This window comes from Hyaena hyaena, unplaced genomic scaffold (genome assembly GCF_003009895.1).
Source record: "Hyaena hyaena isolate Hyena2069 unplaced genomic scaffold, ASM300989v1 scaffold_1945, whole genome shotgun sequence".
NCBI classification, from domain to species: domain Eukaryota; kingdom Metazoa; phylum Chordata; class Mammalia; order Carnivora; family Hyaenidae; genus Hyaena; species Hyaena hyaena.
The window spans coordinates 25,162-37,166 of NW_024082578.1; the positions used below are offsets into that span (position 1 = coordinate 25,162).

A 12,005-nucleotide genomic window follows, 5' to 3' on the forward strand; every position below is an offset into this window, starting at 1 on the left:
GCTGCTAGCTGGGTGTAAGACAGAGAAAAGAATGATTGTATTTGTAAATTATCATTTTGACAGCTGAAAAATCATTTTTATCTAGTGCTTAACTTTTTTATAAAGTAGTTTCCAGCATTTGCTGGGATTCTTGCTAAAGCTAGATAGTCCACGTTTGCTTATTCTTTTGGGAGTTTTATGATGATCCTTCCAAAAAGATATATCTGTTTTGCCGTGGAGGTTTTTGTTTTATGAAATGACAGGTAGTGGTATTTGTTTTCATTTGTTCTGTTTAGGTTATCAACAGAACATCTTTTATTGTTATTTTCCACCATGGCTAGACTTGCTTGTATTTGAAGTAGTGAAAATATTTTTTCAGAAATTTTTCAAATTACCAAGAATAGCATGATGATGAAATTCGAGTAATAGAAAAGGAATAGATAAAGGAGAGAAGAAAAAAACTCAAGCAAAAATCCTTTGACTAAATTTATAGAAATACATTGATTCACATTTTCTATTTATCCTCCTTTTAATGAATATGATTGACTTTTAAAAAATTTTTTTTTAATGTTTTATTTATTTCTAGGAGAGAGAGAGAGAGAGAGAGACAGCGTGAGCAGGGGAGGGTCAGAGAGAGAGGGAGTGACAGACTCTGAAACAGGCTCCAGGCTCTGAGCTGGCAGTCAGCACAGAGCCCGACGCGGGGCTCGAACCCACGAACCGCAAGATCATGACCTAAGCGAAAGGCGGAGCTTAACCGACTAAGCCACCCAGGCGCCCCTGAATATGATTGACTTTTTAAATGTACTGAATATGAACTAGGTACTGTAGTAGATGTTTTATAAACATTATTTTATTTTACTCTTAGAACTATTCTGGAAGACAGGCTTATTATTTCTGTTCTGTAGAAAAACAAAACACACAAAAAATGGAAGTACAAAAAGTTTGTCACAGAGCTAGTAGTAAATGGTATAGCATGGACTTGAACTCAGTCTGACTCCAGAATTCATGCTCTTAATCACCCTGCTAAACTGCTACCTTAATTTAGAACAGCTTTATAAATTTGATACCATGGGGAAATTTATTGTAAATGCCTCAAGGCATAATTTAGTCAAGTAAGTGAAAACTGTTGCAAGTTGGATAGATCCAATATTAGTTCTAGGTTAAACTTTACCATGGACTTACAGCTGTCACTAAATTTTGACCTACAATTTTCCTATTTTATTTGAAGATGTGTTAGTACTTGGATTGTTAATAATCATGAAGCTAAACTTTGGAGAAATTAGTAGCTTTAATGAGTTGCATTTTCTCCATTTTGAGTATTTACATATTTGCATGTACATTATATATATACATTATACATAAAATTAATGATGTTGGTAGGGGTGCTATATAGTATAAATGTATGCAATACAGGAAGATTGTATACATTTTGGTATTTTTCATTTGGTTTAGTTTTTAAAAGTTGAATTTGTATCACCACCTAAATCAAGCTTTACTACTAACATTAATATTTCAATTATGATTATGTTGATGCTTTGATGCTTCTGCCCCCCCCCCCCCAGTGGTGAATTTCTAGAGTCCCAAGAGCATTATTACTCTGGTTTTATAATATCATGATTTTTACCATTTAACTGTTTTTTGTGTGTGTTAGATGGAAGAGTGGTTAGAAGTCATGAGAGAATGTCTGGATCATTCAAATTGGAAATTATTTTCAAAATAGAGCAGAAATATTTCTATGTTCTCTTAACTGATATTAAAGCAAGGAAAAAGTGAAACCTCTGTCAGAACTGCCTATGAACTATGTAGTGCTCTACAATTCTTTATTCATTATCAATGCAGTTGTATCAGTGATTTCATAATGGTGATTAAAGTAGTGTATTTATGTCTACTTTGAAAATACATATTTTTTAAAGGTTACTTATTTTGAGAGAGAGAGCATCAGCAGGGGAGGGGCAGAGAGAGGGAGAGAGAGAGGATCCTAAGCAGGCTCTCCACTGTCAACACAGAGCCCAAAATGGGGTTGAACTCAGGAACTGTGAGATCATGACCTGAGCTGAGATCAAGAGTTGGATGCTTATTAACTGAGCCACCCAGGTGCCCTGAAAATATTTTTATTGAGGTATGACAAATAAAGTCCACACTTCTTAAATGTTCACCTGTAGCTCAGAATGACTTTTTATTTATGTAGCTGTAACTACCATCCAGATCAAGATTCAGAACATTTCTAACATATAACATGATTTTAATCTAGATCATAGTTATGAAGTTTTGGGGTAAAGTCACTGGTGGGTTTATTTGTTGAAAATATTAACCAGTGTACATTTGAGGAAATTAAAATTACTTTGAGACTGTATAAACATCAAGATATCACAAAGAATCTTATTTTTGGAACACATAGGAACCATTAATTTTAATACTGTACCCACAGATAGTTCCTCCATGCTGATAAATGATGTAGACTTTCTTTGTAGCATGTGGGAGGAGCTGCCGTTTTTCTGCCTAGTCCTTCCTAGAGGGGTTATAATACACGTCCTTGTACTGTAAAGCGTTTTGGTTAATTTTTTTTTTTCTCTAGAAACTGTTCTGAAGGACTAAGATGGATTTGTAAATGAAAACTAACTCAATTTTCGTTTCAGGGATGCATTATTAAAATAACAGGATGACTGGCATTAGGAAGCTGTTGGTAGTACTGGGCCATTATTTCTTATTTTGCTTTGGTATTCTCATTACAGTGAAAGTAACTTCTCTCCCAAGTTTAATGAAAAGGATGGGCATGTTGAGAGAAAGAGCCAGAATGGTCTATATGAGATTGAAAATGGAAGGCCCAGGTAGGTACTGGGGATGGATATCTTACCATAATAGGTCTTCAAAAGGTACAAAATGTAGTTAACATTTATCTAGTATTTGTGCCAGTGTACAAAAGAATTTATATGTATGATCTGATTAAATCATTACAATAACCCTGTGGGTGGGTATTATTAGTTCCGTTTACAGATAAGGAGAGAGAATGAAAGTAATTTACATACAGTTAAGTGGTAGAGGTTATATTTGAATGCATTTTTTTTATAATTCCACTTTGAAGGTAGAAATAATTGAATAAATTAACAGAGGAAGGATCGAGAATTGTATATTCAGTAGTTCTTTATTAAATTTATTTAATTAATGCCTTAAACTAAGAATTTATCCAAACATGTAAGAGTAAAAATAAAAATTACCCAATAATTTAACATCAAGATTCTTTCTGTACTTTTTTTTCCTTTTATAGTTTATTGTCAAGTTAGTTTTCATATAACACCTAGTGCTCATCCCAACAACTGCCCTCCATGCCCATCACCGCCCTTCCACTCTCCCCCACCAGCCCTCAGTTTGTTCTCAGCATTCAAGAGTCTCTCATGGTTTGCCTCCGTCCCTCTCCCCAACTATTTTTCCCCTTCTCCTCGCCCATGGTCCTCCGTTAAGTTCCTCCTAATCCACCTATATGTGCAAACATATGGTGTCTGTCCTTCTCTGTCTGAATTATTTCACTCAGCATAACACCCTCAAGTTCCATCCACGTTGCTACAAATGGCCAGATTTCATTCTTCCTCATTGCCTTGTAGTATTCCATTGTATAGATAAACCACATCTTTTTTTTTTCTTAAAAAAATTTTTTTTTCATGTATTTATTTTTGAGAGACACAGAGACAGAGCACAAGTAGGGGAGGGGCAGAGAGAGAGGGAGACACAGAATCTGAAGAAGGCTCCAGGCTCTCAGCTGTCAGCACAGAGCCTGACTCAGGGCTTTGAACTCAGAAATGGTGAGACCATGACCTGAGCCGAAGTTGGACACTTAACTGATTGAGCCATCCAGGTGTCCCAAACCATATCTTCTTGATCCATTCATCAGTTGATGGACATTTAGGCTCTTTCCACGATTTTGCTATTGTTGAGAGTGCTGTTATGACCATTGGGGTACATGTGGCCCTATGCATCAGCACTCCTGTATCCCTTGGGTAAATTCCTAGCAGTGCTATTGCTGGGTCTTAGGGGAGTTCTATTGTTAATTTTTTGAAGAACCTCCACATTGTTTTCCAGCATGGCTGCACCAGTTTACATTCCAACCAACAGTGTAGGGGGGTGCCCATTTCTCCACATCGTTGCCAGCATCTATAGTCTCCTGATTTTTTGTTTTAGCCACTCTGACCAGTGTGAGGTAGTATCTCAGTGTGGTTTTGATTTGTATTTCCCTGATGAGGAGGGATGCTGAGCATCGTTTCATATGTCTTTTGGCCATCTGGATGCCCTCTTTGGAGAAGTGTCTGTTCATGTCTTCTGCCCATTTCTCACTGGATTGTTTGTTTTTCGGGTGTGGAATTTGGGGAGTTCCTTATAGATTTTGGATACTAGCCCTTTTTCTGATATGTCATTTGCAACTATCTTTTCCCAATCCGTCCGTTGCTTATTAGTTTTATGGATTGTTTCCTTTGCCACGGAGAAGCTTTTTTTATCTTGATGAGGTCCCAATAGTTCATTTTTGCTCTTGATTCCCTTGCCTTTGGGGATGTGTCAAGTAAGAAATTGCTGCAGTTGAGGTCAAGGAGGTTGTTTCCTGCTTTCTTTAGGGTTTTGATAGTTTCCGGTCTCACATTCAGGTCCTTTATCCATCTTGAGTTTATTTTTGTGTATGTTAATCTAGTTTCATTCTTTTGCACGTTGCTGTCCAGTTCTCCCAGCACCATCTGTTAAAGAGGCTGTCTTTTTTCCTTTTTTTTTTTTTTACAAATAGTTTATTGTCAAATTAGTTTCCACATAACACTCAGTGCTCATCCCCAAAGTGCCCTCCTCCATGCCCATCCCCCCTCCCCCCCACATCCATCAGTCCTCAGTTTTTGTCAGTCATGGTTTGCCTCTCTCCCTTTCCCCCACCATTTCCCCCCTTCTTCTCCCCCTTGTTCCTCTGTCAAGTTCCTCCTAATCCTCCTATACGTGCAGACATGATATTTGTCCTTCTCTGCCTGACTTATTTTGCTCGAGGCTGTCTTTTTTCCATTGGATACTCTTTCCTACTTTGTCAAAGATTAGTTGGCCGTATACTTTTGGATCTAATTCTGAGTTCTCTATTCTATTCCATTGGTCTATATGTCTGTTTTTGAGCCAATACCATACTGTCTTGATGATGACAGCTTTGTAGTAGAGGCTAAAGTCCAGGATGGTGATGCCTCCTGTTTTGATTTTCTTCTTCAATATTACTTTGGCTATTTGAGGACTTTTGTGGTTCCATACACATTTTAGGATAGTTTGTTCTAGGGGCGTCTGGGTGGCTCAGTTGCTTAAACATCCAGATTCATCTCAGGTCATGATCTCATGGTTTGTGGGTTCGAGCCCAGCATCGGGCTCTGTACTGACTCCCAGCTCAGAGCCTGGAGGCTGTTTCGGATTCTGTGTCTCCCTCTCTCTTTGACCCTCCGTTGTTCACGCTGTCTTTCTCTCTCTCTCTCAGAAATAAATTAAAAAGATTGAAAAAAAAAGGATAGTTCTAGGTTTGAGAAGAATGCTGGGTGCAATTTTGATTGGTATTGCATTGAATGTGTAGATTGCTTTGGGTCATAATGACATTTTAACAGTATTTATTCTTCCGATCCATGAGCATGGAATGTTTCTCCATATCTTTGTGTCTTCTTCAGTTTCCTTCATAAGCTTCTATAGTTTTCATCTTACAGATCTTTTACATCTTCAGTTAGGTTTATTCCTAGGTATTTTATGTTTTTTTTGTGCAGTTGTGAATGGGATCAGTTTCTTGATTTCTCTTTCTGTTGCTTCATTATTGGTGTATAAAAATGCAACCAATTTCAGTATGTTGATTTTGTACCCTGCGACTTTGCTGATTTCATGGATCAGCTCTAATAGGCTTCTGGTGGAGTCTGTCAGGTTTTCCATGTAGAGTGTCATGTCATCTGCAAAAAGTGAAAGTTTGACTTCTTCTTTGCCAATTCTGATGCCTTTTATTTTCTTTTGTTGTCTGATTGCTGATGCTAGGACTTCCAGCACTATGTTAAACAACAGTGGTGAGAGTGGACATCCCTGTTGTGTTCCTGATCTCAGGGGGGAAAGCTCTGAGCTTTTCCCCATTGAGGATATTAGCTGTGGGATTCTCTTAAATGGCTTTTATGATGTTTCAGTAAGTTCCTTCTATCCCAACTTTCTTGAGGTCTTTATTTAGAAAGGATGCTGTATCTTGTCAGATGTTTTTTCTGCATCTATCGACAGGATCATATGGTTTTTATCTTTTCTTTTGTTAATGTGATGTATCACATTGATTGATTTGCGAATATTGAACCAGCTCTGTAACCCAGGAATGAATCCCACTTGATTGTGGTGGATAATTCTCTTCATGTGCTGTTGGATTCGATTTGCAAGTATCTTGTTGAGGATTTTTGCATTGGTATTCATCAAGGATATTGGCCTATAGTTCTCTTTTTTTTCCTGGGTCTCTGTCTGGTTTGGGAAACAAAGTGATGCTGGCTTCGTAGAATGAGTCCGGAAGTTTCCTTCCATTTCTGTTTTTTGGAATAGCTTGAGAAGAATGGGTATTAACTCTGATTTAAATGTCTGGTAGAATTCCCCAGGGAAGCCATCTGGCACAGGGCTCTTATTTGTTGGGAGATTTTTGATAACTGATTCAATTTCTTCACTAGTTATGGGTCTATTCATATTTTCTATCTCTTCCCATGTGAATTTTGGTACTGTGTGTGTGTTTAGGAATTTGTCCATTTCTTCTAGGTTGTCCAGTTTGTTGGCATATAATTTTTCATAGTATTCCCTGATAATTGCTTGTATTTCTGAGGTGTTGGTTGTAATTAGTCCATTTTCATTCATAATTTTGTCTATTTGGGTGCTCTCAGAGGGTTTCAATTTTGTTTATTTGTTCAAAAAACCAACTCTTGATTTCATCGATCTGTTCAACTGTTTGTTTTTGGGTTTTTTTTTTTTTTGGATTCTGTATTGTTTATTTCTGCCCTGATCTTTATTATTTCTCTTCTGCTGGGTTTGGAGTGTTCTTGCTGCTCTGCTTCTAGTTCCTTTAGGTGCACTGTTAGATTTTGCACTTGCGCTTTTTCTAATTTCTTCAAATAGGCCTGGAGTGCAATGTACTTTCCTCATAGGACTGCCTTTGCTGCATCCCAAAGAGTTTGGATTGTTGTATTTTCATTTTCATTTGTTTTCCATATATTTTTTCATGTCTTCTCTAATTGCCTGATTGGCCCATTAGTTCTTTAGTAGGGTGTTCTTTAACCTCCATGTTTTTGGAGGTTTTCCAGACTTCTTCCTGTGATTGATTTCAAGTTTAAAAGCAATGTGATCTGAAAGTGTGCATGGTATGATCTCAATTCTTTTATATTTATTGAGGGCTGCTTTATGACCCAGTGTGGTCTGTCTTGGAGAATGTGCCATGCACACTTGAGAAGAAAGTGAATTCCATGGCCTCAGGATGTAGAGTTCTAAATATATCTGTCAGATCCATCTGGTCCAATGTGTCATTCAAGTACATTATTTCTTTAGTGATTTTCTGTCTAGTTGATCTGTCCACTGCTGTAAGTCAAGTATTAAAGTTCCCTGCTATTAGCACATTCTTATCAGTAGGATTGTTTCTGTTTGTGATTATTTTACGTATTTGGGTGCTTCTGAGTTCGGTACGTAGACATTTATAATTGTTAGCTCTTCCTGATGGATAGACCCTCTAATTATTATATAATGTCCTTCTTCATCCCTTGTTACTGCCTTTATTTTCAAGTCCAGTTTGTCTGATATTAGTATGGCTACTCCAGCTTTCTTTTGACTTCCAGTAGCATGATAGATATTTCTCCATCTCCTTACTTTCAGTCAGAAGGTGTCTTCAGGTCTAAAATGAGTCTCTTGTACACAGCAAATTGATGGATTTTGTTTTTTTATCCATTCTCATACACTATGTCTTTTCATTGGGGCATTTAGTCCATTTACATTCAGTGTTATTATTGAAAAATATGGATTTAGAGTCATTGTATTCTCTCTAGGATTTATGCTTGCAGTGGTGTCTCTGGTACTTTGTGTTCCTTGCAACCTTTCCCTCATAGAGTCCCCCTTAGATTTCTTATAGGACTGGTTTAGTGGTGACGAATTCTTTCAAGTTTTGTTTATTTGGGAAGATCTTTACCTCTCCTTCTATTCTGAATGACAGGCTTGCTGGATAGAGCATTCCAGGCTGCATATTTTTTCTGTTCATCACATTGGAGATTTCCTGCCATTCCTTTCTGGCCTGCCAAGTTTCAGTAGATAGGTCTGCAACTACTCTGATAGGTCTCCCTTTGTATGTTAGGGCCCTTTTTATCCCTAGCTGCTTTCAGAATTCTCTCTTTGTCCTTATATTTAGCCAGTTTCACTATGGTAATATGCAGAAGATTGATTCACGCTACATCTGAGGAGAGTTCTCTGTGCCTGTTGGATTTCAATGTCTGTTTCCTTCCCCAGATTGGGGATGTTCTCAGCTGTAATTTGTTCAAGTACCCCTTCAGTGCCTTTCCCTCTCTCTTCCTCTTCTGGAATTCCTGTCATACAGATATAAGTTCCGTTTGACCGTATCACTCAGTTCTCGAATTCTCCTTTCGTGCTCCTGGATCAGTTTATCTCTCTTTTTCTCTATTTCTTCTTTTTCTGTAATTGTGTCTTCTGATTCACCTATTCTCCTCTCTGCCTCTTCAATCTGTGCAGTGGCCGCCTCCATTTTATTATGCATCTCATTTGTAGCATTTTTTAATTCATCATAACTATTTTAAATATCCATATCTTTGTAGCAATAGCTTCTCTGGTGTTTCTGTGCCTTTTCAAGCTGAGCAATTAATTTTATGACTGTTGTTATAAATTCTTGGTCAGTTATGTTGCTTATATCTGTTTTGACCAATTCTTTAGCTGTCATTCCTTCCTGGAATTTCTTTAGAGAAGATTTCTTCCGTTTCGTCATTTTGGCTAGCTTTCTGTCTCTTGTAAGTTTAAAAAGCTTGTTATGTGCTCTGCACCTTCAAGTTCTGCCTTTCTGTAGTTTTAAAAATGATTTTTATACATAACTCCAAAAATTTCCATTTTTCTTAGGAAGATATTATAAAAGTTAGGAAAAAATGTAAATATTAGCATGCCCCAAATAAAATAAAGAAGAATTAGATTTTATAATCATGGTTTTTACCTTGAAAAAATGTTGCAACTTTATTCTTCATTACTCAGGGACAAAGCAATGATCTGACTCCTCTCACCACAACCTGGGTCTTCTGTTTTGCTAAGTCTTTCTTTGGTCACAATTTCACTTTTCTGTCCTTTTAAGTCAGACCTTCTTTGCATTTGGCTTATTTCTTAGTTTCTTTGCTGGATAAATAAAATACATTAAAAGATTATTTATCCATGTAAAAGGATAGGCAGCAAAGGCAACATAGCATATTGTTTTAGTCAAGAGTCTAGTGGAAACAATTCTAGCTTGCCTCAGTAAAAAGTGGGGTTATAGGATCATCTCAAGCAGCCCAAAGTGTAAATGCATCTAACTTTAGGGAAGGGGTAGAATTGAAAATTCATCTCTACTTTTCAATGTTGCCTTTATTTCTCTTTCACTGCAGACAACTTTCTCTGTGTCTCAGACTATAGGGTAGTCTGTGTGTCTTTTCCATAGTTTCTAATTTACAAGTTCTAAGCTTGGTCATCTCTAAAAATGAACTTTATCTCTTTAAATATTGGCTTTCATCATTTGTGTTCAGGGGTATATACTTATTTGGAACAAAACATAGTTGCTGGCCATCCTGCCCCTCCTCCTGTGAATTTGAAAACTAAAATTATTGTCACCTGGGCAGGTATCTTATCCTAATTGAAAGTCTTGCTGAAATTTTTTTGGGTCTAGTACAGTATAAAGAATTCATTCAACTTGAATAACAGTCACAAGGAAGACCCGAATGAAAACAGATGGCTCACTGGGAAAATTTTGGCTATTTGTTTATTTACTTTCATGTATTGGGAGGACAAAAGGTATAATCTTAAAAAAGGTAAGATTGTAGATTAGGGCATTTTACTGGGACATAATGTAAGTTGAACATTTAAGGAATATTGACTGGAAGAAAATTACTTAGCCCTGACTGTTGCTGTGTTCACCTGGCAGACTTTTTAACATTTGGTTCTGCTATTTGGTTAAATAGTAAGTTGGAATTTTTATGATTGTTTTCTTTAAAAATTGATTTTGGTATATTTGAAATCTTGAAATACTAAATAAAACTACCTCATTATATGCTACAAAAAGTGTGGATATCTTGAATGATAATCACTGTTGTAGATGATTGTTGGTGCAGACCATTCATCTGCCCTATTGTGAGAATCCAGTAAGGTGCTAGTTTGAATTTAGGAGTATAGGTGAAAACTGAAACAAATTCTCCTATAGAACAACTTTGGAGATGAGATCTTCCTCCTGGGTCAAGCCCAAAGCTTAAGACATGCACAAAAGAAAAATTATATAATAGTAATACTGGAAATTTGTGATTTTAGTGTCAGATGTGATAGCACTACTGAATTTGGGAGGAGATATTATTTCCCTCTTATTTTACTTTCTGCCTTCTTTTGGGCCATATCAAGTTGGGCTTAAAGAGGTGAACATATTCAATTGATTTTTTTATGTTGTTTTCCCAGAAATCCTGCAGGACGGACAGGGCTGATTGGCCGGGGGCTTTTGGGGCGATGGGGCCCAAATCATGCTGCAGATCCCATTATAACCAGGTAAGAGTGAAACAAACATTTCAGTAGCAAAGAGCCAGGTGATTGGAGAAATACAGACTGTAACTACGTGTTTATATATACAGACACACATATGTATGTGTGTATGTGTATGTATATATATATGTATAAATATATGCATTTGTATATATATGTACATGTGTATCATTATGCTCATAAGCAGAAACAGTTGAAATCCATATTTTAAAGGGACTTGATATGAAGTCATACTAATGTGATATAAGTGTAAAGCTGTAGTTTTGTATGAGTAGGCTAGGCATTATCTGAACAAAGTTCATTCACCTGGTATTTATTGAACATCTGTTCTCAGGGTTGAGTAGGTGTTTTGAAGGATAAAAAAAAATAAAAGAATTCTAAGTTTCAGCTCCCTGTCACAGAACTATGGCTTCATTTGTAAAATGAAAAATATGAAATAAGAAAACATGTCACGGTACAATGGGTGAGACAGGCTGTTTTAGAAAATTAGATTAAATGTGGGTTGTGATGATGGTAAACTCGAACAGCCAAGAAAGGCATTGTGCAGGAGGCAGACTCGAGCTGAACTTGAAGCTTGGATAGGGGGACAGCAGGAGGCCCAAGAAAAAAGCTTGTAGTAATATCTATTTGAGTATTGAGGGACAATGAAAAGATCAGATGGTTGAAGCAGAAAATTTTGTAGGAGAATAGTGGGTAATCAAACATGTAATTTTTGTGCAGTTTTATTGTGGAGAATATTAAAATACCAAAATTAAGGGGTGTGAAGTGGAGACATTGAAGGTTTTGGAGCAGGGGACAGACATTCTCTTCCTGAGGTAGATCTATCTGGTAAGCCACATGGTATTCAGAAGGCCCCTTGGTAAGCATGAATCAGAATAAGGAAGGCAGGTGATCTTAGGTTTAAATGGACTTGACTGTCTCTGTAGGAATCATCTTTCCTGCATGTCTGGAATATTCTGTCATCCTTTTAATTTTTGTGTTTTTAGGATTTCTTCACTGTCCAACTCCCTCTGCATATGTAATTGTCATTTTCTTTTAAATCATGCAAACCCCTCAATATTTTTACTTTTTTAACTTTGGTATTTTGAGGGTCTTCCTTTCTTTTAGGAAACTTTTTCTCTGATCTGAGATACAGTAATGATTTCATAGTTTAACTCTAAGAAAGCAGCTTATTTCTTTTATTTTCAAGTTACTGGAAGAGGCACCAATATTTGTCCCATCTTACTCTCTTTCTTGGCCTTTCAGTTCCCCTGCCCAAAGAGATCTTTACCCCA

General features: G+C 36.9%; 1 protein-coding gene across 3 annotated transcripts in view; it reads left to right on the forward strand.

The window, feature by feature from the left end:
* Positions 1–12,005, forward strand: part of NUDT9 (nudix hydrolase 9) — a 39,847-nt gene that overhangs the window by 16,598 nt on the left and 11,244 nt on the right. For all 3 annotated transcript variants that reach the window (XM_039225167.1, XM_039225165.1, XM_039225166.1), the window contains exons 3-4: positions 2,715–2,810; positions 10,651–10,737. In XM_039225167.1, coding sequence (XP_039081098.1) covers positions 2,715–2,810; positions 10,651–10,737 — 183 coding nt within the window. The remainder of the gene's footprint in view (positions 1–2,714; positions 2,811–10,650; positions 10,738–12,005) is intronic.